General features: G+C 39.5%; 2 protein-coding genes across 3 annotated transcripts in view; both read right to left on the bottom strand.

Moving 5' to 3' along the window:
• Positions 1 to 17,246, bottom strand: part of LOC118412025 (neutral ceramidase-like) — a 19,034-nt gene extending 1,788 nt beyond the window's left edge. The window contains exons 1-19 of one of the 2 annotated variants that reach the window (XM_035814612.1): positions 17,018 to 17,246; positions 15,129 to 15,278; positions 12,583 to 12,759; positions 11,858 to 11,985; positions 11,358 to 11,435; positions 10,938 to 11,058; positions 10,404 to 10,526; positions 9,893 to 9,979; positions 9,210 to 9,317; positions 8,489 to 8,570; positions 8,110 to 8,222; positions 7,474 to 7,568; positions 6,881 to 6,920; positions 6,118 to 6,216; positions 5,168 to 5,263; positions 3,970 to 4,113; positions 3,267 to 3,320; positions 2,134 to 2,244; positions 339 to 424 (exon numbers count right to left, since the gene is read on the bottom strand). In XM_035814612.1, the coding sequence (XP_035670505.1) occupies positions 339 to 424; positions 2,134 to 2,244; positions 3,267 to 3,320; positions 3,970 to 4,113; positions 5,168 to 5,263; positions 6,118 to 6,216; positions 6,881 to 6,920; positions 7,474 to 7,568; positions 8,110 to 8,222; positions 8,489 to 8,570; positions 9,210 to 9,317; positions 9,893 to 9,979; positions 10,404 to 10,526; positions 10,938 to 11,058; positions 11,358 to 11,435; positions 11,858 to 11,985; positions 12,583 to 12,759; positions 15,129 to 15,278; positions 17,018 to 17,203 (2,078 nt within the window). In that variant the 5' untranslated portion in view covers positions 17,204 to 17,246. The remainder of the gene's footprint in view (positions 1 to 338; positions 425 to 2,133; positions 2,245 to 3,266; positions 3,321 to 3,969; positions 4,114 to 5,167; positions 5,264 to 6,117; positions 6,217 to 6,880; positions 6,921 to 7,473; positions 7,569 to 8,109; positions 8,223 to 8,488; positions 8,571 to 9,209; positions 9,318 to 9,892; positions 9,980 to 10,403; positions 10,527 to 10,937; positions 11,059 to 11,357; positions 11,436 to 11,857; positions 11,986 to 12,582; positions 12,760 to 15,128; positions 15,279 to 17,017) is intronic. The other variant, XM_035814613.1, reaches the window with a different exon arrangement.
• A 736-nt stretch (positions 17,247 to 17,982) lies between these two features.
• LOC118411906 lies at positions 17,983 to 22,148 on the bottom strand. The gene is made up of 4 exons (XM_035814401.1): positions 21,958 to 22,148; positions 20,915 to 21,031; positions 20,042 to 20,226; positions 17,983 to 19,546 (listed from the first exon to the last, which is right to left on the bottom strand). The coding sequence occupies exons 2-4, from the start codon at positions 20,997 to 20,999 to the stop codon at positions 19,430 to 19,432; spliced, it is 387 nt and encodes a 128-aa protein (XP_035670294.1). The 5' UTR covers positions 21,000 to 21,031; positions 21,958 to 22,148; the 3' UTR covers positions 17,983 to 19,429.
• Positions 22,149 to 23,055: the final 907 nt, after the last annotated feature.

The raw sequence follows: 23,055 nt of genomic DNA, 5'->3' as shown, positions 1-23,055 counted from the left end.
GTCTTATTCACTGACACTTGAGTGACTGTCTGTCGGCTCCCACAAGGCAATGGTGACTGGCGGTCACCAAAACGTTGGTTGAATAAAACAATTATGTTAAAAGTACAGTCAAATGTAGATTCAGCAAGCACTCAAGGGACTGGGTAAATATGGTTGCTGAGGACATGGTGGGGTTAACTAATTTGTCAAAATGGACAGGACTGCTTTGATGCCTTGTGACAGTTGCCTTGCCCAACCAGATTTCACTGTATTTTCAAGCGTATTTAGACTATATATACAAGTAGATGTATGTACGTTGCACATTATAATCATACAAATAAACAAACACTGGCTCTTACATGGTATCCCATGATGCATCATTGTGGACCACCTCAAAAGTCCCATCATCCTTCTTCCTCTCCACAGTTAGGAAGGTTCCGTCCAGCTAATGAGAAAATTAAAAACAAAATTGCACTGAGCTGCTACCAAGTTAATGGTCTTTCAAACCCTACATCAGCACTAATATGCACATCCATATCATACCTGGGCAGTGATAACCTTCAATACGTGTGTTCCAGACCGGGTGATAACTTCTGTCACATTTTGCTTTGAGATGTGTGATTTCTTTGGTGGGTAGTACATAAATGAAACACAATGCAGTGACTGTATTCTATGACCCATCTACACCATTGCTGAGACTGGGTGCTTCCCTTACTTGCCAATATGGTACTAAAACAAAATCCTGCCTAGAACCCTGTTACAGGTTAACCAGTACTTTAGATAATACTCTACCAACACAGATAAACATTCAAGCTAAGGTGCTAAATAACATTAGTCATCTCCAAGCAGATCTACCAGTGGCAGAATCACTACACAGGCAAAGACTGTGACATTGCAGCTGTGAATTTACTGCAGTCTTAACTCCTGTTGTTCAAGAGACTTCCAGTCAATCGTTATCTAATAGGTTTAAAGGGCACTTGACAACCGGCAATCTGTGTCTTTGTGCCTAGCGTCAAGATTGTACCGAGTGTGTTCTCTGACCCCATCCACACATTTGCAGTGAATTTTGAAAAACATTATAAACAAACAATAGACAGCATCCAGTAGGTTACCGTTGGCACCATAGACATAGTGACTGTCTTTGCCTAGTATATGATGAATCTGCCCTCAGACTAAAGAAGATCTGCTTGAAGATTTGTAACATGCTATTAGTTGTTGTTAGAACAGGAGAGAGTGACATTGTAATAAGTCACAATTTGCAGGCAAGTGCAGTGCAGCAGTCTTGATACTAGCAATAAAGAATCACTGTTGTGGTTAAGAACTTTCATCAATAGTCAGTAATGAAGAATTAGTTGCTGTTATGACAGGAGGGAGTGACTTTGTAAATCACAAAATTTGAAGGCAATTGCACTGCAGCAGTCACTGAAGAATCACTGTAACAGTTGTGGTTAAGAACTTTCATCAATATTCAGTCATGAAGAATCAGTTGTCATCAAGCAGTGAAGAGTCTGTGATGTCCTCTGACTGACTGACAGTTTACAGTGATGAATCATTAGTATACAAGTCATGCAACAAGTCAAATCATTTCCTGTGCTATTATCTTATGATTGTAACGGAATTGGACTGGTATGTTGTGTCAAGATTTGTTTATTTTGTTTTGACTATTTGTGCATAGAAATAAACAGACCATTTAGTAATACAGTAGATGCCGTTTGATTGCACAGCCTATTTGCCAGCGTATTTTGTGCAACTATCCAGCTGGTACAATAATGCGAAGTTATCCAGCTGGACCGCACCAGTTTGGGATTTGGGGATTCTGTGCAGTTAACAGAAGTGTGCGTTAATCCATTTTGCTGGCTACGACTGTAGCTGAGAAAAAGAACTTTCATCAGTGTTCCACCAAACTGAAATTACTACATGTATGATCATAACAATTGATGTCAATTACATGATAAAAACTGGCTCTGCACTAAATTGGAGACAGTAAGAAATCAAAGTCAGACAATGGTTCCGACTTCCAAGCAAACTTGACCAAACTAACAACTTAGTAACTAACAGTAATAAGAGTAGGTGCATGAGTAATTAAGAAAGCAGTGATGTCAGTAGAAAGCAGTGATGTTAGTACAGTCCAGGAATGTCTGTGTGAGAAGTCACCTCTTCCTCAGGGTCAGAGAAAAACTTCTGGATCTTTTTGTGTGCCCAGGAGAAAAAACGGAAAAGTGATCGCCGCTGCCTCACAGTCTTCTGCATCTTCTCTGGCTGGGTCTGAATGGAAGAAATCTCTGTTACAAAGGCTGTGCATGTAGGGGTCTAAAAAGCCCCCCAAATCAGTAGTCTAAGTGCATGTGCATCATTCTACATGATCCATCAGAATAATACCATACAACTGTACCAGGAACCACCCCTCCATCCCAGGATGAAAATTTGCTGCTTCACGTAAAACAAGAAAGCTTCTGAAAAAAGCTGGCCGGTGCGTATTTTGGAAAAAGCCTGGATGTTAAACAAAATCACACGAAAAAAGAGTTTTTAAACATCAAATTACTGAATTGGTCTTTCTTCTATAAAAAAAAAACAGCACATGAGATTAGTCTAACAAAGAAATAAAATTTTAGCAAGTGGGGTTCGAACCCACGATCTAATAGGTAACTGCTCCAATAGGTACCGTGCTGTAGTCCGCTCGACCACCTGGCTCGATTACGCAATAGGGCGTATAGAAGGGCTATTAGAGGGGTTTGGTTAAATCAACCGATCCATCCATCCATCCATCCATGGATCCATGCACCCGCTTCTCCTGTCTCAAAGCCGGTGCTGACGCACCGGCAAAAATTCACCCCAGCCACCCAAAAAGACTGAACTTCATGACATGAAATTGATGATAATGTATTTGTAAGCTAAGTGAAGTGACAGATTTTAACAACATAACCAACAATCTTTGTTGGCCACCAAACAATGAGTGGGATGGAAAAAAATCAAAGCTGGAGACAACACACTAAGGGTACATATATTACATAAAAGCAATTGTAAAGCACTGCTTTATGACCAAAGGCAGCACCAGTGCCCCAAGTACAGTGAGATACCACCCTTACAAGGCATTCACTTGGCACTTGTGTAATGACACATTAGAAATTCTATCAATAAATCAATGTTTTATAGATCTATATACTCTTGCCAGGTTGCCACCTTATCCTTTGGGATAACTTTCAAATGACTAACACATAGGACCCCTAGGACAGAGCCAAGCACCATATTTTACTTGTGTGTATAATAAGTTGAAAGTATAACCAAACCTGCAAGTTGTTTCTTGGATGGGCACTGTGGAAGCGAACGGATACAGTCTCTCCCTGAAAGGTACAGAAAAAAACAGAAAATACCAGTTAAGTTAATCGAAAAGACAAAATAAAAAAAAAGTTAAAGTCCTTCTCACACCAGATGGTACAAAAGGGCGGCGCACATCTCCGTTTCAATTACCCTGGGCAACACAACTTTGTTCAATCACTACAGCAGGGGGCTGGTCCTCTGGTGGTGGTGACTCTATGTTCAACTACCATAATCTTCCTCAAAAGGTGCCAAACAGAAAAAGTGGCATATGTATCATTTTTAAAGTCTTTGGTATGACTTGGCCAGGGATCAAATCCTACCGACTGCAAAGCAACCACTGTACTCATTTGGCCGCTGCACCAGTTTCTATACCCACCAATATAAACAGTGATAATTGTTTATAAACCCATCATTATATATATATATATATATATATATATATAGTCGATCTGGGAAGTTAAGCAATGTGCAGTCTGGTCAGTACTTGAATGGGAGACCACCCAGGGATGACCAGATGCTGTAGGCCGACCAAGAATTCCTCTTTCAAAAGGGACGTAAAACGGGGGTCCTGTGTTCGAGGAGGTGCCTCGATCATGTCAGCCTCATCTCTTTAAAAAAAAATTGGGTACCCACTGGCTGCAAATACACTTAATGTTTATTCATCATTCTTACAGTGTGGTAGGTGGATCCTGCATCATCAATCACTTCCCCAAAGTGCCTGAAGAGGGGTGTGGTGTCCATCACCACCGGGGGGAGGAAGGACAGCTGACGGGACAGCAGGTTTGGTGGGGACGGACCCACATCTATGGCTTCTTCCTGCAAACAGATAAAACCCTAAATTTAAACCTGCACTGTTAATGTGTGGATAGCATTCAGCACCAAAGACAGTTGCGTTTATGTGTGGATAGCGTTTAGCACCAAGGACAGATATGTTTGTGTGTGGATAGCATTCAGAACCAAGGACAGACATGTTTATGTATGGAAAGCATTCATCACCAAGGGAAATATTCTTATGTGTGGAGTGTTCAGCACCAAGGACAGATGTGTTAATGTGTGGAAAGCATTCATCACCAAGGGAAACATTCTTATGTGTGGAGCGTTCAGCACCAAGGACAGATGTGTTAATGTGTGGAAAGCATTCATCACCAAGGGAAACATTCTTATGTGTGGAGCGTTCAGCACCAAGGACAGATGTGTTAATGTGTGGAAAGTGTTCAGCACCAAGCACAGATGTGCTTATGTGGGGAGTGTTCAGCACCAAGGACAGATATGCTTATGTAAGGAGTGTTTAGCACCAAGGACAGATGTGTTTATTTGTGGAAATTGTTCAGCACCAAGGGTAGATATGCCTATGATTAATAGATAGATTTCCAGGTAGCAATTTTAGTAGTGTACTTAAACTTTGTTTATAGGATGTTTTAGGACACTTTTTAAGATGTTCACTCAAGAAAAGGTTTTGTTTGATTTGACTTTTCCCTTTGTCTGGCCATCCTACATCATTCTGTTGCTTTTATTTGTGTATGGCATATGTAAGTATGATGATGACGGTATGTAAGTATGATGAAGTATGAAAACAAATATAGGATAAACAGTGTTAACTTGTACCATGACCATATCCTCAGCCAGCTGTGAATACAGCTGCTGAAATGCTGCCAGGGTGTGGGGACCGTAGATGTTTGTGTATGGTAAACCACCCAGTAAAGAATGTAGAAGCATGTACATAGATAGCTGACGTGTGTGTATATAGAATAGACACTTGTTACTTTTTACTGTCTGTATCATTGCAATTAGCCTACGGGCATGAATTTTCAAATAAATAAATAAAGATAAAGTTTGAAACAAAGGTAGGATAAATGGAGCAAACTCATACCATGACCATGTCCTGAGCCAGTTGTGAGTACAGCTGCTGGAATGCAGCCAGGGTGTGGGGACCGTAGATGGTGGAGGCTCCCTCATATCTCTGGACCTGTATGTAACATTATACAGAAATACTGAGTCACAACAAAAGGCACAAAAACTTCTCTCATTTACTTGATAATCCAAGTCACTACAAGTGAATACTACAAAATTGATGAATGATATTGTACATGCTCAATAACTATTGTACATGTTCAATAACTATGAACAACATGCTGCCTAAAAATGAACAATGTTTAATATAAAGTTACAAAAAATAAAGAATAATCAATCAAAATCTCCTTCCTTAGTTAGCATATGAAAGACATCATTCAAGTCATATTTCTGTTACGCTTATATTAAATTTTGTAGTACCATTATGTAGATATGTCTCTTAGCCTTGCCCAAACAATATTGGTGCTTGAAATTATATTCTTTTGCAATGTATGTATGTAACATATATATATTTCCATGTATCATACTCAACCTGACAAGGACTTGTGTTGTCCATAGGAGCATGTAGGATGTAGAAAATCAAATCACACTCAAAAAACTTACATCACATTTCATCCTAATATCAGTCTGTACATCAATGCAAACAATGTAAATAGCTCTTGTAACCTAATGCAAGTAAAATTATATAACACGCAAGAAAAAAAAGGAACAAAATATCATAATTAATAAGTTTCATCAAGACCTATCCATATACCAAATCCTAAGACATGCCATCTTGGCCTTCTCAAGTTATTATGCACACGCACACACGCATGCACCCAGACACACACACACAAACAAACACACAAATGCTGATAAATACAAAACCTTCTTGGCAATGGTTATAACATTAGAAATCAAATGTTTTGTACAGAGTTAGTTTGTAAGCACCATAACAGTGATGTACACTTTATGATTTATCAGAAGTACCTGGTACTCCTCATAGGTGGTGATGTAGTCTGCGTAGGTGTTTGATAGTCCAGCAATGACAACCTCAGTATCGTCTGGTAAACCCTTACTCAGCACAGCCTGGAACAGGGAAGTTGTACAGTTATACTTACGTCATATATGTGTACATACAGCGTACAAAAGACATGTTAATTTGATTACAATCATGGATGACATCCTTTGGGAGTCTGAAAACTGATGTGAGCATATAAGAAAAAAGAAAAGTTTCTCTCTCTCTCTCTCTGTGTCCGGTTTAGTGTCCGTTCTTCCCTGTTACAGGGGTTGGACGTGTCGCCAAGACGTTTTGGTTGAACTGCTGCCCTCCATCCGTTGGCAAAAAAAAAAGACATTGCCTTCAATATTAGTGATCTGGATGGTTGAACAAACAATTATGAACACACAGACCATGGTATGTCAAACATTGACTTATTCATTGTTGTTCTTTCACATCTTTTAGTTTGAGTTTGGAATTAACTTTGGCATTTTATGACATTAGTGTCGTTTTTTTGAATATCTTTTTTTGCAATTTACGGTATGTATTTTTTTTAAATGACTTACAGCATGGCAAAAAACATTTGCTTTGAAAAGGACAAAAACAGATGTGGGTGCCGATGCCATCTACATTATCAAATCAAGATGGTCTTACGTACACACGTAAAGCCATTCTTGAACACGAACATTAAGGTTGAGAGGAGGATGTACAAACTAAAAAAATAGTAAAAATGTTGAATAAAAAATTGCTCACCCTCTGTACGGTGTCCCTCAAACGTCTCCCAGACATGGTGCTGTGTGACAGGAGGGCAAATGTAAGGCATCATATATCAAGGTGTAATTTAACATCCATTACTTCAAGTGGGTAACCCTAAAAGATTTCTGACCAAAAAAAAAAACACGTCAGCACAAACGTGTTTTTTTTATCGGTGGTAAATTCTGTTTTAGCCTGCCCAACTGATCTCAACATTTAGTTTGTTTGTAACTAAAGAAAGGGGATAAAATCGACTGGAGGAGATAAAACTGAAGAAATTTATCATAAAGAAAGTTTATTGCAAGCTCATGCCCGTAGGCTAATTGCATGTACATGGTAGAAACAAGATAGGGGATATGCATGGAACAATTAACAGTGATAGATATTATTATACAAAGAGACTACTAATCTAATATTAGTGTTGACTATATCTGCATAGGTTGGGTTTGACTTCTTTTTCGGAAGCAGAGGAAGACAAAGAGTCCCACTTTTTCTATATTTATTTTATTAGTACACAATGTTTGATAGCAGCACACTAGGTCAGAGGTATACAGTCCTGGGTTCTGAGTGTCAAGTTCAACCAAGTACAACACCTGAACTCCCCGGGTACAGCAGCCACCACCAGCTGCCCCCACCTCAGCAGCTGGATGTCAACAATGTCCGGCTGCCAGGCGTAAGGGAACGTCATCTGGGATCATGCAGAAAAAATACATTCTTTATATAGGTGTCTTTACCCCCACCAGGGCGGTGTCCATCTCCATTTCTGTACCCGTGGGCCACACAACTTTCTGCAATCACTACAGCAGGGGGCTAGTCCACTGGAAGTGGTTTACATGTATGTGTTCAACTACCATACTTTATACTCTTTCCAAACTGCTGAGTGCTAAGCAGATAAAGCAGCCTGTACCATAAGTCTTTGGAATGACTTTTCTGGGGATCAAACTCATGACCTACTGAATGCAAGGCAAACACTTTAACCACTTAAATTGCATTGTACCATGATCTGTTCTGGATAAATCCTCTTCCAATCCTCCCTGGTTCACATCTGATTCAATTCAGTAGTCCTTGTAATCGATCTCATAACTTCTCAGCCTTTCAAGAGTATACATGTAACTGTTATAACATTATTCTATACATGCAGATTAGTCTTGAGATTTTCCGGTTTTGTTGTTTATCAGTACTGTAACAATGTAATCCACAATTGCTCTAGTTTTCTTCACAATCCCTACCTCTCCTGTAGGCAGTAGAATAGGCTTGGGTGCGTGGCAGGCCTCCTCTTCTGCTGAGGGTCGTTTGATGATGTTTCTGATCAAGTTCCAAAACGGATTTCCATCAGTGTCACCTGTATAAAGTAACACAACAGTGGAACACACCATGTTGTCTTTTGTTTATGTCATGCACGTTCACCCAAGAGAAGGCACATTGTAATGCAACATGCTCCAGAGGTGGACAGACTTGAGTGTCCTCGAGTCCCAGTTTGCTATGGGGTAAAATCAAATCTTATACTTTGGACATCTCAGTTTGAGGTATCCTCTTGGTTTTGACAATTCATAGGGAATATTGACCATATGAATTAGAAAATACAAGCCTTGACTTTTAGAGACAAACCTTGGGTAAAGTCGAAAGAACCAGGTCCATCAGTAGTTCCTGCGGCAAAACTGTACCCCATGGCAGGTTTACAAGTCTTTGCCTGTGTTCAGAAAACATGAATATTGGAGCAGAGTATTGTATATAGTCTTCAATCATAAATCATAAAAAGTTAGTGCATCTTACGTGTAGATGTGTACTTAGTTTATTCTTGAAGTACCAGCAATAACTGTGAGAAGTAGAAGTTCTATACTGACAATTCTATTAGTATTAAATTTGTACACCTTGAACCTTGAACGTGGACATCTTTGTACACAGACTTGTAATTAAACTTCAGAAGGCTCAAATACATACATGTACATGAGTTGAACATTGCAGAAGTAGTAGCCTTGTATCTGATGACAAGGGAAAGACAACCAGCATATATTTAAGTCTACAGTACTCATTGTGTTCTCTGTTTGTGATAATTTTTATACAACAAATTGAATGTATCAAACCCTACCTTAAGATTAAGACATGCAGTGACCTGTAGTTTAAATCTGTGCACCCCATATCAGTTGATAATGTACTATTATACATGTACTAACACCAATCCACACTGGTCTGGTTTTCTCATCTGACATCAGTTCACATGACACCATTATCTCAAAAGCTATGGGGAAAACCTCTTGCCTTTTTACCAACTGTAAAAACTTGTGAACTGACTGATTTAAAGCTAGTGCTAAAGACTTGATGTCCTTACCGAGTAGGAACTGTTGAAGTGCACAGTGACATCGCTCATGTCCACAAACTGCAGGGCAAACTGTACCGGTCCTGACAGCTCCACCTGCATGTCTGCATTGTACAGCTCCTAAAGGGGACAAGCACATAACTGTTATGCTATCATATGTAAGGGCCATGCTGCCAGCCTTAAAAGTCATATAAACATCCTTCAGCACCATGCATATGCTACCAGCCTTAAGAGCTAAGAAGTGTCTTGTATACCTCAGGCATTACAAACTATCCCTCAACAGAGACAGGGAATACAACTTATGCATGACCCACTATTCACCGAGTCACTGTTATACATGTATCTGCATAGCGTGATGTCACAAAAGCAGTGTAGTGTCAGGGTTTGACAGGTTTTCTAAAATTCACTTGTCCTATACCGGGCAAGCACATAAGAAATGTACTTGCCCAACCCAATTTTTCACTTTGTGAAAATTGCAACTTACAGTGACTATTGAAATATAAAGGGCAATACAGATACATGCACAAAATGAACATAAACTTATGAAATCTCTCATTACATGTACAATGCAAGTCATGAAAGAATTCAACAATTGAATACATAACATTTATAATATATTATGTAAAAATATATTGTTACCCTGTGCACATTATACTTTCCAATGTGCACAGCATTTTCTAAGCATTCTTAATTACCTTCGCCTTGCTGTACTGCTTTTCACCAATGATACGTGTGCTGTCAATCATGTCCACTCCTGGGCCTGGGGACACACACAGCTCCGACTGAAAAACACACAAGGCAGCAACAAAATAAACTTCAATAGAAAAAACAAAAAAGCACTGGGAATCCAATACAATGGTTACATGGAAAACATCATTCTTTAGCTCCTCTGTGAAAATTAAAGCCTCCCAGACGGTGAAACGCCTTTTTGGCACGCGTCCCTAGCACACCCAAAGGTGTCTCAGATTGTTGAGACGGCAGAAGGCCTTAGATGGCATTTCGATCATTTGACGAACGTCCAAGACGGTCTGGACGGCATGAAAACGCTTGGATGCGTCTAGATTGGCACCTTTGACGCGTCCAGTCGGAAATCCAGGCCGCCCGAGACGGCGTCTGAAAGCGGGCGCCCAGACGCTCCCACATCCAAACCACTACAACAGTAGAACACAATGGACTACTGAACAAACTACAATCCAAATGACGTACCTTCCCATTACAAGTGCTTGTCTCTAGATCACAGGGCAGACCTGTATCCTGACAGTGGGGACCTCTGGTGTTGGGGGACACGTCTCCTTCATTACTCTGGGCAAAGGCTGCCACAAAAGAGCCCTGCAAAAAACAAAAACATTAAAATTTACATATACGTTACATGTAAGAAGGAAGAGACACGAACCATGTCAAACAATAGAATTCTGCTGTGAGGCATGTAGAAAGCCCTGCAAAAGTCTAACACAGGCCCATCGGCAGTGAACAGAGCGTCTGTCAGGACGAAAAGGACTACGATGATGATGATGATGATGAAAGTCCTATGATTGATGAAAAACACTAGAATCGTTACAACCAATTTCCATCATTCAATATGCAAATTAAGTTCTCTAATTTTGCATAAACTGCATCTCATTGTGTACTGAATATCATACAAATTTGTCCTTCCTTTGTGCATTTATCTCTTAGTAAAGTAACACTACCCAATCTACAAACTGGCCACAAAACAGAGGGAGAGAAACACATGGAACCTACCTGTCCAGCCAGTGAGTCTGTGTTCATGTCAGCTTCAAACAGCAGGGAGGCGTAGCCCTTGTTGTCTCCACTGATCAAGCCATTGGTGAAGTTCATACTGGTACAGTGGACAGCAAACCAACTACAAATTCAACAACAATATTGTCACTGTCAGCTTACCAAGTAGGCCTAGGAAAAAGATCTAAGACTTGTGTTTCCAGTTACACAACCAACACAGGCAAAAACCTGTCGATCCTATAGCCTTTTTCCAACCACCATGAAAGGACTTAAAAGAATAAACAAAAAAAAAAAATATATATATATATAATTAATATATGACCACCAGTGAAAGTAAGATCACCATTGTTTGATACTACCACATACTACTATGCACATGACACCATTAGAAAATGCGGAAATTTTTGGCAATTAAACACCTACCTGATCATGCCCATCCCTGCTCCATGTTGGTCCACAAACTTCAGCACTACCATGTTTTTGTCAGTATTGCCATCATATCTATACAGCATCAAAACACAGCAAAAAATTAATCTGTACCCGCTTATCATATTGGAAGTAATAATTTTTTGTATCAGAAATAAGCAACATTCATTTCAGCAAACACAGCTAACTGGCATCTGCTGTAAACAAACAGGGGCCAAGATAGAGGTGTTGTTCTACTGTCTCGAAAAACTGCTATGATGCCAAAAATCAATGTGCATCATCTTGCCCTGGTATAAGACATGACACAGTACAACGCAATTTTAAGCTGTAGCTGTGATCACACGGACACAATCAACTGCAATATCCAGGCTTATACATGTTGAAGGTAAACCTCCTTCATGGAGTAAAAAAAGTGGTACTGGATTCTTATTTTTTCTGTGTTATGTTATGGAACTTATGGTACTTCCAAAACACACAAAAAAAATCCATGTTCTCACTTGGCCCTCTCTGCTTCAGGATTGTTGAGGTAGGCAGTTGGGCTGCGGTTGATGTTGGCATCCTGCAGTTCTCCCTGATTCAGGTAGATGTCGCCTGGCACAACGTTGTCATGAGCCCTTTGGATGCTCTGCAACAGAAACTCTTTCAGACTTGTACAGGTATTGGCGGGAAATTAAGAAAGTATGACCACCATATTTTCTCAATACACATTTTGTAAACTTTTCAAAATTCAAAAAGTGCTCCAAGTTGTCGGTAAAGTCAGGGTGCGTACTTAAGTTTACATTTTTGCTCAAATAAATTGGAAGATGACCTAAAAACAAGAGCCAGGAACCCAGTAGAATATGGGTACATAATGCTGAAGTACCTGAAAATACTCCTTATATGGGGCCAAAAATTATCATATTTCTTCTTGATCTCATTTAGTTTAACTTAATAACTATAACGTTATACCAAATTTCATACAATTTCATTAAAGGATCTTGAATTGCAGGTGTGAGCACACACAAACACAGCCAACAACAGTACACACTGTCGGAAGTTACCCCCTTCTTAGAGGAAAAAAAACATGCTGGGTTATTTTACGAGACATTTGATGCTAGAGCATATTGTCTGAAGCTCTCTCATACATGGGGCCACTGTCTTTGTAATGATCCAAGCCTACCAGTTAAAAGTTGTATACAGTACATGCAAAAACAATACACAGAAAATATATATCAATACTTACAGCAACTATTCCATCAACGAGTGCATCAAAGCTCTCCCTGACGAACCCCAGGGAGGTGACATCAAACAGCACATACTGCAGGAACCCGGCCGGGCCAGAGTGAGTGTGGATAGAACTCAGGCACACATTGCTCTCGTTGTAAGCATTTCCAAACAGGGGCTTCAACTTCTTCACAACCTAGGAAAAGTAATGGACACAATGTATATTTTGTAAATAGTTTCTAAATAGTTTTATCATGTTGGTAGGGTTACAAAATTGCCCTGATATAAGCCTGGAAACTGGCAGACTATCGCAATGTTGCCAATTGCAAGTGACAACAATTTTTAAGGATTGAAGAACTTTTACTAGTAAGTATAATCTGCTTTGAGTTGGATTTTTTAAAGAGATTTTTCCTTACTTAACTAAAGTGTTTTGCAATATACATATTTTCTCATGCCATGAGTCATGGCATGTATCAACTGAAATTGCCTAGTTGCAACTCTAGGAAATTATTGGGGTACATTTCTGGTCAAATGTCCTTTGCTACTTTTGGAGCATAGTAGTACAGTCATGGAGTAACTAAGTCTACTACATGTAGTACTTTTGGAGCAGGATTGTTATTCAAGAACAAAAAAAACAAAGCAAATTCTCACAAAGCTCAGTCATACAGTCAACGCATACTAGAATACTTTCCAATGTGATAGTCCTAACCTGATGAACTCATACTGCAGAAATAGACCCGATGAACCCATACTGCAGAAATAGTTAACCCGATGAACCCATACTGCCAAAATAGTAAACCTGATTAACCCATACTGTAGAAATAGTAAACCTGATGAACCCATACATGTGCGTATACGTATAGAAATACATGTAGTTACCCGATGAACCAAAATGCAGAAATAGTAACATGATGAACCCATACTGCAGAAATAGTTACCTCATGAACCCATAGTGCAGAAATAGTTACCTGATGAACCCATAGTGCAGAAATAGTTACCTCATGAACCCATACTACAGAAATAGACCTGAAGAACCCATACTGTAGAAATAGTAAACCTGATGAACCCATATTGCAGAAATAGTTAAATGATGAACCCATACTGCAGAAATAGTTACCTGATAAACCTATACTGCAGAAATAGTTACCTGATGAACCCATACTGCAGAAATAGTTACCTGATGAACCCATACTGCAGAAATAGTTACCTGATGAACCCATACTGCAGAAATAGTTACCTGATGAACCCATACTGCAGAAATAGTTACCTGATGAACCCATACTGCAGAAATAGACCTGATGAACCCATACTGCAGAAATAGTTAAATGATGAACCCATACTGCAGAAAAAGTTATCTGATGAACCCATACTGCAGAAATAGTTACCTGATGAACCCATACTGCAGAAATAGTTACCTGATATGCCCATAATGCAGAAATACTTACCTGATGAACCCATACTGCAGAAATACTTACCTGACGAACCAAAATGCAGAAATAGTAACATGATGAACCCATACTGCAGAAATAGTTACCTCATGAACCCATAGTGCAGAAATAGTTACCTGATGAACCCATAGTGCAGAAATAGTTACCTCATGAACCCATACTACAGAAATAGACCTGAAGAACCCATACTGTAGAAATAGTAAACCTGATGAACCCATACTGCAGAAATAGTTACCTGATGAACCCATACTGCAGAAATAGTTACCTGATGAACCCATACTGCAGAAAAAGTTATCTGATGAACCCATACTGCAGAAATAGTTACCTGATGAACCCATACTGCAGAAATAGTTACCTGATGAACCCATACTGCAGAAATAGTTACCTGATGAACCCATACTGCAGAAATAGTAAACCTGATGAACCCATACTGCAGAAATAGTAAACCTGATGACCCATACTGCAGAAATAGTTAGTACTTGTGTATGACATACAGGCATAGCTAATATTCATGGATAGTTGATTTCTCACTCATAATAACATGTAGCCCCAGAGAAGCTTGTTGTCCCCCAGCTCTCCTCCTACGGTGTGACTGATTACCAGGAATCATAAGAGGAACACATAAGAATCACATTTTCTAATTGGGGAAGAAAGACATGATACACACAGGAGATATCTCTTCTTCTGCATGGAGTGTTTCTCCTGTATTTCCCCTGTACTTCAACTATTGAGCACACCAATCTAGTTTGTTGGTTCTCGGATTTCCCAACCCTTTTTTTTCCGATTTGGAAAAAAAAATTAGTCCCAAGAAAAATAATATAGGTTTTGCTATTGCAGACCTTTAAAAAAACCCATTCCAGGGGCACATACTGCTGATAACTCAGAGCGCTTATTTGCAGTCGCATGATCAGAACAGTGGTTCAAAGGAAGAGATTTATTGGATAAATCATGCCATGAAAAGCTGAAAACTTGACTACTTACCATGTTTTTTTGTGTTATATAAGTTCAACACTGACTTTTTGCAATATTTTTTTTCGATCGACCGCCCTAATATTTTTCTGCAAAAATCCATAACCAAGAAATTAAATTGGTGTGGCCTAAGTATACCATAGCTCACCTCTATCTTGAGGATTTGTGAGATCATGGCACAGTCCACACTGACAAACACAGTGCGAGTGGTGTTCTGTGGGTCCATCACGATGAAGGCACGGCTGAACTGCCGGAAGTGGATGCCTGAGCTCTGTTGAGAAGGATTGGCATACCCCATCTAGAATGGAGAGAGTCTCAGATGTTAGAATAAGTTTAAGTACTTGCAATTGATGCTGGGTAGACAGGTAGTGTTGCGGCATCATGTTGGCATAATGGTTGGATTAATCCAGACTTAATCCAGAGGTTCTGGATTTGAATCTGCTGACATGCTGATGGTGTTTTGACATTTGACAGGAGAGGCACTTTGCTATTACTTATTAGTAACTTTTGTAACTCCACCCAGATGTAAAAATGGGTACCAGACTTTCGTCGGTGAGTAAAAGCCTTACACCCACTGTCCCTACAACCTTATAAAAAGGCAGTGGGACTACCTTTACCTAACTTTCAGCACCTTAGACAGGTATCATTAGCACACGGGGATTTTTTCCTATTTCCTTCTGTTGTTTGCAAGGGCTCTGGATGGTACATATAGTTTGAGCATGACATTTTGATAAGTCTATTAAATGTAGTTTTAACATCCAAGTTGATCATTTTCGTTCTGTTGTTGGGTATGGGCGTGATATATTGGTCCTTTTATATACATTGCATATCAGCACAAACTGAGTTGATATAGACAACATACAAGATACAGTGTAATCAATAATGGTGTAACCCTACCCAGCTGTGCTCATCTTATCTCCCTTTTAGACAAACTGTTCACGTGCGAGACAGGAAACTTTCAACAGGTGCTGACACCACACCCTCTTCCTGTTGTCTTTGTTCCTTTGGACAGGCCAAAAAGCACTTTAAATTAAAATAACACTTGTTAATGTACAGTAGGTATGAAATTAAAGGTACACTATATATATATATATATATATGTAAGATTTTGGCCCCAAGATTGACAATTTCCTCTCCCTGAATATTGACATACAATGCTATAGGGTTGATCTAACTTACTATGTTAAAGAAATGTTAGAAAAACTTTACTTTTTGTCCTTATCTTGCATAGAGCGTGTAAGAGGCCAGACCAATACTAGGTTTGATTCACTCATGCTGGGATAGACCCCATCTCTTTTAGATATGTGTGTTTCTTTAACAATGACATCCTCAAGATGTGGCTTTCCTCAAACACTGCACCTCCGGGTCCCATCTAAGACAATATGTCTACTAGTAGCTGAAACTTAGAATTCCACCTGATCATGAGTGGAGTGAGGACTATGTAACAATAAGTGCCTTTCCCAAGGGTACAATAGGGGGCCTGCTATAGAGTCAAACTCAGAACCTTTAGATTCAATACAGCAATCCTAAACCACAAGACCAACCTTTTGACGTCTTTTACACTGAATAATTTCAGTCATGTGGTAATCTCCAAGCAGATGTAGGGTGTAGTTTGCAGCAGTTTCTTGTTTCCCCCATCTTATTCTTATTCTAGCGGTCTGCATTCTTAACTACTCTAGGAGGCGAAGAACTATTGAGAAACGCTGTTCACTTGACTCTGGTGAAAAAAGGCCGCAAAATTGACAACTACAGGAGAGGCCTACTTCATCGAAACAACCTTAACCCAACATCTGCTTGGACATCAGGTGATCATCACATTATCTCTATCGCCAGTTCCCGTTCCGTTTTCCAGAATTTGAGGAAATATCCGCTTCATACATAAATTCAGCAATTGATTTTCTAACTATTTTATGCAAAGATTGGGATTCTTTTCTTGTAGATTTTACAATTAGTGAACATCCTTCGTACACTTGTGTAAACGGCATAGGAGTACACAGTGCGAAGTGGGAACATCTGGACAACAGTCTGTGAGTTTACCATGTTGACTTCTGCGGCCGGTCCCGTTACATCGCCTCTGCCTACACCTATCAGGTAGTTCGGTCCATCCTCTTCGTTCCTGTCTTCATAGTCCAGGCTTGGACGGTGCCTGTTGCGGGCTTGGACGGCCAGAAACAGCGAGAGAGCGAGGACGACGAACGCAACAAAGTTTGTAAGTGCCGCCATCTTGGATTGAACTTTGTCTTTTTGGCGACGCCTCAGGGGCTAAGCCTTTCTTCACCCCGCCCTAAAGCGGAAGTCTCAACTTCGGTACATCTACGTTCATTTGGCAGCATGTAGTCTCGGTTTTCTATGTGAAAAATAAGTAAGGCCTGGCTACTAACAAACAGAGAGAAGAATGGGCTGAGGTATCAAATGCCAAAGGGCTAAGGTATCAAAACAAATAAGTCATGCGGAAAAAAAGTTAAAAAAGTTAAAAAAACAAACATTTCAAGTCTGACATCATCTCAGCCTCTGGGCTGCCATTGTTGGATTTTGGAGTATGTCTTGTCAATAAACTATTTATCATCATTACCAAAACTCCACAATCTCCAATCTACCTTCAACAAGTAATTCCATCTCATTACAATGCAAATGATATGCAAAGAGGTATCTTATTACCGTAGCCTGTATGAACCCATTATTTCTTCTTTCAAGATCACATATGTTGCATACTTCCTTCTTCTGGAAGCTTTTGTAGCATTTCCTGAATAATTATGCAAATGACATAAAACTTTACATCTTAAGATATCCTTTATCCAAGCTGCATGTGTCACTAGCATGATTATGCCTTATCTACCACCAAGGTATTGTAGTTTCTCATTAATAATGCAAATTACATAATGATTTGCATAATATATTTCTATTGCTATTCCTCTTAAATCAAGATATAAATGACGTTTAGCCTACATATTCCTATGCTAGAGTCCGCGCAAGTTCTTTTTACAGACCAAGTAATGATAAGTAACTTGATTCAGGAGCCTTAGAGATACAGTGAATGTGTATTTCCATGATAAAAAGAACACATTCGAAATAGGCCCCTATGAACTTTAACAAGTTTGATCATATATGGCAACAATGGTATTGTCATTGAGTTTATAACTACAATGTTAACACGCATAACGTTAATACTATCAAAATTCAATGTAATTCTAAAATAACATAGCCTTAACTACATATATGGTATAACCACAGGATTCAAATACTACAAATAACAGAGTGGTTGTCATGTTTATGAGAAAGTAAAACACATCTGAATTTCCTTGGGTAGCCAGATTTAAAACTTTAACTTATAATTATATTGCTTTGGACAGACCTGGAACAAGACATACAGCCGTCCATTGATGAAATTGAAAAAAAGGATAAACAATGTAGTAACCTTCCTCACACAGTTACAAATACATATTTTCAATACCAAGAGAAGTAGCCTACCAGGTTGGGTTAAATACCTTGATATGCTGATATGAAAATTAGCATACTCTAGTTGATAAGCAGTTAACAAAAATTGTCTCAACTTTTAGAAAAAAATTGGTCTGAACTGAGAAATACAATGTGTACATTTCAACATTTGAGTTCATTTTTTTTCTGTAAGGCTAAATGGGGGATTTCATAGAACTTCACATGGGTTATTTCATTCATATCAATGGGGAGGGGACAGATCTTCCAATAATGTTTAAGATAGGAACCAAATAATGTAATACTAAATAACAAAATTCATTCATCCTTGGCATCGTATGACAAAATAATTTAAAGCTTTCCCCAAAATCATGTTTACAAAGGTAGACATGAAGAACCATGGCCACTTCTATCCCCAAGACTAAAATCTTTGCTTGGAGGAATCAGCCACAATAAACATTGTCAACTTGACTACATTCCAAATATAGAAACAAAAAAAAACATGTAAAAATGCAAAAAATGTGACCAATGTGCATCTATGTTACTCTCTTAACTGTCAATTTTGATGGACACCCAGTTTAGTTTCATAATGATTGATCAAATAAAAATCAAGTAAAATATATAAAAATGCATGGCTGTTAGTAGGCATTTAATGCTGTAGCTATCAAGAAAAGCAACTGAGCGTTAAAAAAGCATAAAAGGTAAGCAGCAAGTACATGTGCCAAAATTCCACATTACAATTAGTCTAGTGATCTTATTAATACTGTTAACAATAAAATGATCTGGTAAAAAGGCACTGTTATATTAGCAAAGTCTTGTATTTTGTACAAAGCACTATGGCACTGTTGTAAAACTAAAATATCATAATGTTCAAGTATGAACAAAATCATTTTTCACAGTTACCCTTAACATTGCTGTTGAGAGTGACAAAAATTATTTCACGATAGCTTGTCAGTGTTTAATTGTGTCTCTTGAAGGCACTTGAAGTAAAAACAGTGGTCTCCTCCATCATCATTATTAGTTGTACTTGGACTTGAGTTTGCTGGTGGTTTTTCCGAGGTTCCTGGATTCTTCTCCCATCCTGACAGTCACATCCTCCACTTGCCGCAGTCTCTGCCCTCTCTCATCAAGACCCTGCAGAAACGCAGATGTACATTATTTAGAATTTCTGGCCCTTTACAGTGTTGTCAGGCCACATCAATTTAATCCGTTGGTTCTCGGATTTTTTTAGAATAAGAAAAAATGTGCTCAACTGGGAAAAATATCATGAAAACAAAGCCAGAGGACTTGGTGCGCTCAGTTTTATGGTGTGAATACAGCTGTCACAATCAAGTTTTTCTTCCTGCCCCATGCTTTTTTCCGCTTGCCACATTTTTATCATTAAAAATCGGAGAACCAAAGAAATCAATTGGCGTGGCCTAACAGTGGGGAGTAGTATAACAGTGGGGTTCAAGTGCCACTAACTGACCAGTCCAACCGGACCTTTTGGCCTAACGTTGTTCGTTCAGTAAGCAGTAAGCCATGACATAGACTGAGTTTGCCTGCAAAATCCTCCCATGAAGGCTTGATGAAGACAGTTAATGTGTTTTAAATTCATCTATTCTTGTCCTAGTGTAAGATGAAGCATACCTCCCGAGCTCGTGCCATGTCACTGGCCAGACCTCCTGTCTGCGCCTGCAGTCTGGTGATGCTGCCGCCACTTTGGTAACTCCCCTGGTTCGAGGTTTGACCATGCATCTGTTGTTGCTGTTGCTGTTGTTGTTGACGAAGTAAGACCTCCCTTTCCCTTGCCTCTGATCGCTCTTTTACTCTTGCTGAAAATGTAAACAGCAAATGAGGAACAATTTTCGAATCTTCAGAGTCGAACTCCGACTCTCATATACTGTAAATGCATTTAAGTTCGCGGGGATTTACTTTCACGGTAGCTGAGGAAAGTGGAGTGTTCATGGTGGTTTTAAATTTGTGGTAGCACCATAGACTATAGTAAAAAACTATAATGGAAAAATGTTTGCGGTGGTATTAGTTCGCAGTGAAGTGGCCACTGCCAAAACCGTGAACATAAAACCACCGCAAACATTTCTGCATTTACAGTATATATTAATACAAAGTCGGTGCTGCATGTCTGAAGCACTGTACTAGTAGGTTAATTTGCTACAAGTATTTGCGTTGGTTTCATTTGGGCTGAGTTTTCATCAAGAACTTATCAGGCCATGAACGTGACTGCTCTATCTTGCATTGCAGCATTTGCACTGTCTTGCTATGATGAATTTTCAAAAAAGTGTACTGATACCCACAGGTTAAATTATTGATACGCACATGAAAAACAACCAAGGAAAATGGGTCTCTAACCCATTCAATCAGGTCTTATAATGGCCATGTTTGACATTGAGCAACTGAGTCGTACTGTAAGTCATGTATGTTTGTTTGTTTGTTTTTACCAAGGAGGTCATAACATCCTTTAATTTGACATAAATGTTACATGATAACGATAATGCTACCAACCTTTTACATAACTGCTTTTGAATCCTGTATCTTCCTCTGGGGGAGGAGGTTCTGAATTGTTGTCACCACTCAAACACATCCCCATGGTCCCACAGCTTTTGAGAGACAAGTACGTACCTGAGAGAAAATATAGGGAAATGTGTCATAAATAAAAATAAATGATGCGCTATTTTGTCGAACCATGTTGATGACAGCAGTCTGTCCTATTGTCTTAATTTCACAGTCTCTTTGCTAATCCTTCACCAAGACACCACAGCAATAAAAACAAGGGTTTTAACCAGATAACAAAATTCTTTCTACACAGCTAGCCTTTTATTCAACCAAGGCCGACATTTCTGTCACCTTCCTCTGGGCAGTTTGTAGCTGTGGCTTATAATAGCTAATCTAAGCAGGACTTCTACGGTCACTAAGCATAAGATAGTATCAAAAGCTGGCAGAGGAGTGAAGCCGGCTCTAAGGAGTGTGTTTCGCTAACTTACATGGCAAATGGCTGACTACACTCCTTAGCCAGTTTGGTACTATATTATGCCATTGCATTGTACATGTTGTAGGATCTGCTTGGAGATTAGCTGTGGCTAGTAGCTGGACTAATAAATTAAAATATAAGACCGTCAACAACCTTGTTAGTGTGGCTATAGTAATCTCCAGGCAGATCTACCAGTAGAGGGCCAGGAAGTCCTAATTTGTTATTTGAATGACTAAAAAACCCGGCCTCTATCTTACAGTTCGTTTTGAATTTCAAAATGTTACACCCAATAATTATAAGGTCTACTGTAATGATCTTCAGCTAAGGTACCGCCCCCCTCCCCCATATTGATAAGAGAAAGCAAACAGCTTTGTCCGCCTACATGGCTCTATAAAAATCTGTTTGTTTACTTTTTTTTCTAGAAGGTTCATCACCTTGCCACGTATAGTCGTTACAGATCATCCACAACGCCACCAAACCCCTCTCATACCCGGCCCCTCCCCTCCTCTATCCAAGGAGTTTCGATCTAACTTTAATAGTTATGCCTGACACAGTGTCATGCGAATTAGAATGTTACCTCGGCGCTGCGCTGTTCCAGCTGAATTTTCTCCTAGATCCTAGCCTGGGGGTACATGTAGAGTCCTTGCTGTTACAGATTCAACAGGTTAAATCCTGTTTATCCCGCATTTCGTGGAAAAGTTTTCAACCCCGGAAATGCCTTCGCAGCTGACCTTTTCGACTTTTGATCTTGACAGCATGCAAACGCAACTAAGAACACTAGAAAGACCGCATTTTCGACGAAAATGCACAATGTTTCCGAAGGGGAGAAAAAGAAAAATCGTTAGAAAAGAAACTAGACAGGCAACATTTCCGCGAAAATGCAGAAGTCTTTCCCGTGGCGTTTAGTCGATTTATTCACACACAATAGTAAAAAGTGCACGTGGTAATGAAAATGTATTGCCATGGCGACGGAGTTATGGTTTATTACCTCCATGAAATGTCATGGAATGGAGGTTATATTTTCTGTTATGTGTCTCTGTCTGTGTAGATGATTACTCAAGAACGGCTAGATGGATTGGTTTCATACTTGTTGTGTTGGTGGGGTGTGATGAAAGCTCGAATCGATGAGATTTTGGGAGCCGTATCTGTCGTTATAATCGATGTAATAATATCAGAAATCACCCCTATATTTGAGATATATTGGTACAGGCATCGTGCATGTGTTTGTTAATGGACTTAGCTCCAAGCAGATGGTGAGGTGACAGCTGTTTGGGGAACCCCGAGTTTTTTTGTCTTTCGCCGCGCTTCCGCGGCGAAAGGCAATCAGACCGATATTAGATTTCTGTCCGTCTGTCCGTCCGTCCGTCCGTCCGGGTCGACCATGCCATACCGTGCTAGCGAGATATTCTACCCTGCAGATTCGACGGTATTTAAACGTTATGACATACGTATCGGCCTACCATGAATGTGCTGCTTGGTTTGCGGTCCATGCCATATCGTGCTAGCGAGATATTCTACCCTGCAGATTCGACGGCATGTAACGTTATGACATACGTATCGGCCTACCATGAATGTGCTGCTTGGTTTCTGCATGGCTTATAAGCAGGAATTTGCAGAGACGGATGTGAACGGTGAGGATTTCTTCGTAAGATTGTATACAATTTATAAACTAACA

Source organism: Branchiostoma floridae, chromosome 3 (assembly GCF_000003815.2).
Source record: "Branchiostoma floridae strain S238N-H82 chromosome 3, Bfl_VNyyK, whole genome shotgun sequence".
Taxonomy (NCBI): Eukaryota; Metazoa; Chordata; class Leptocardii; order Amphioxiformes; family Branchiostomatidae; genus Branchiostoma; species Branchiostoma floridae.
The sequence above is the reverse complement of the archived record's forward strand: the minus strand, read 5'-3'. Positions and strand labels throughout refer to the sequence as shown.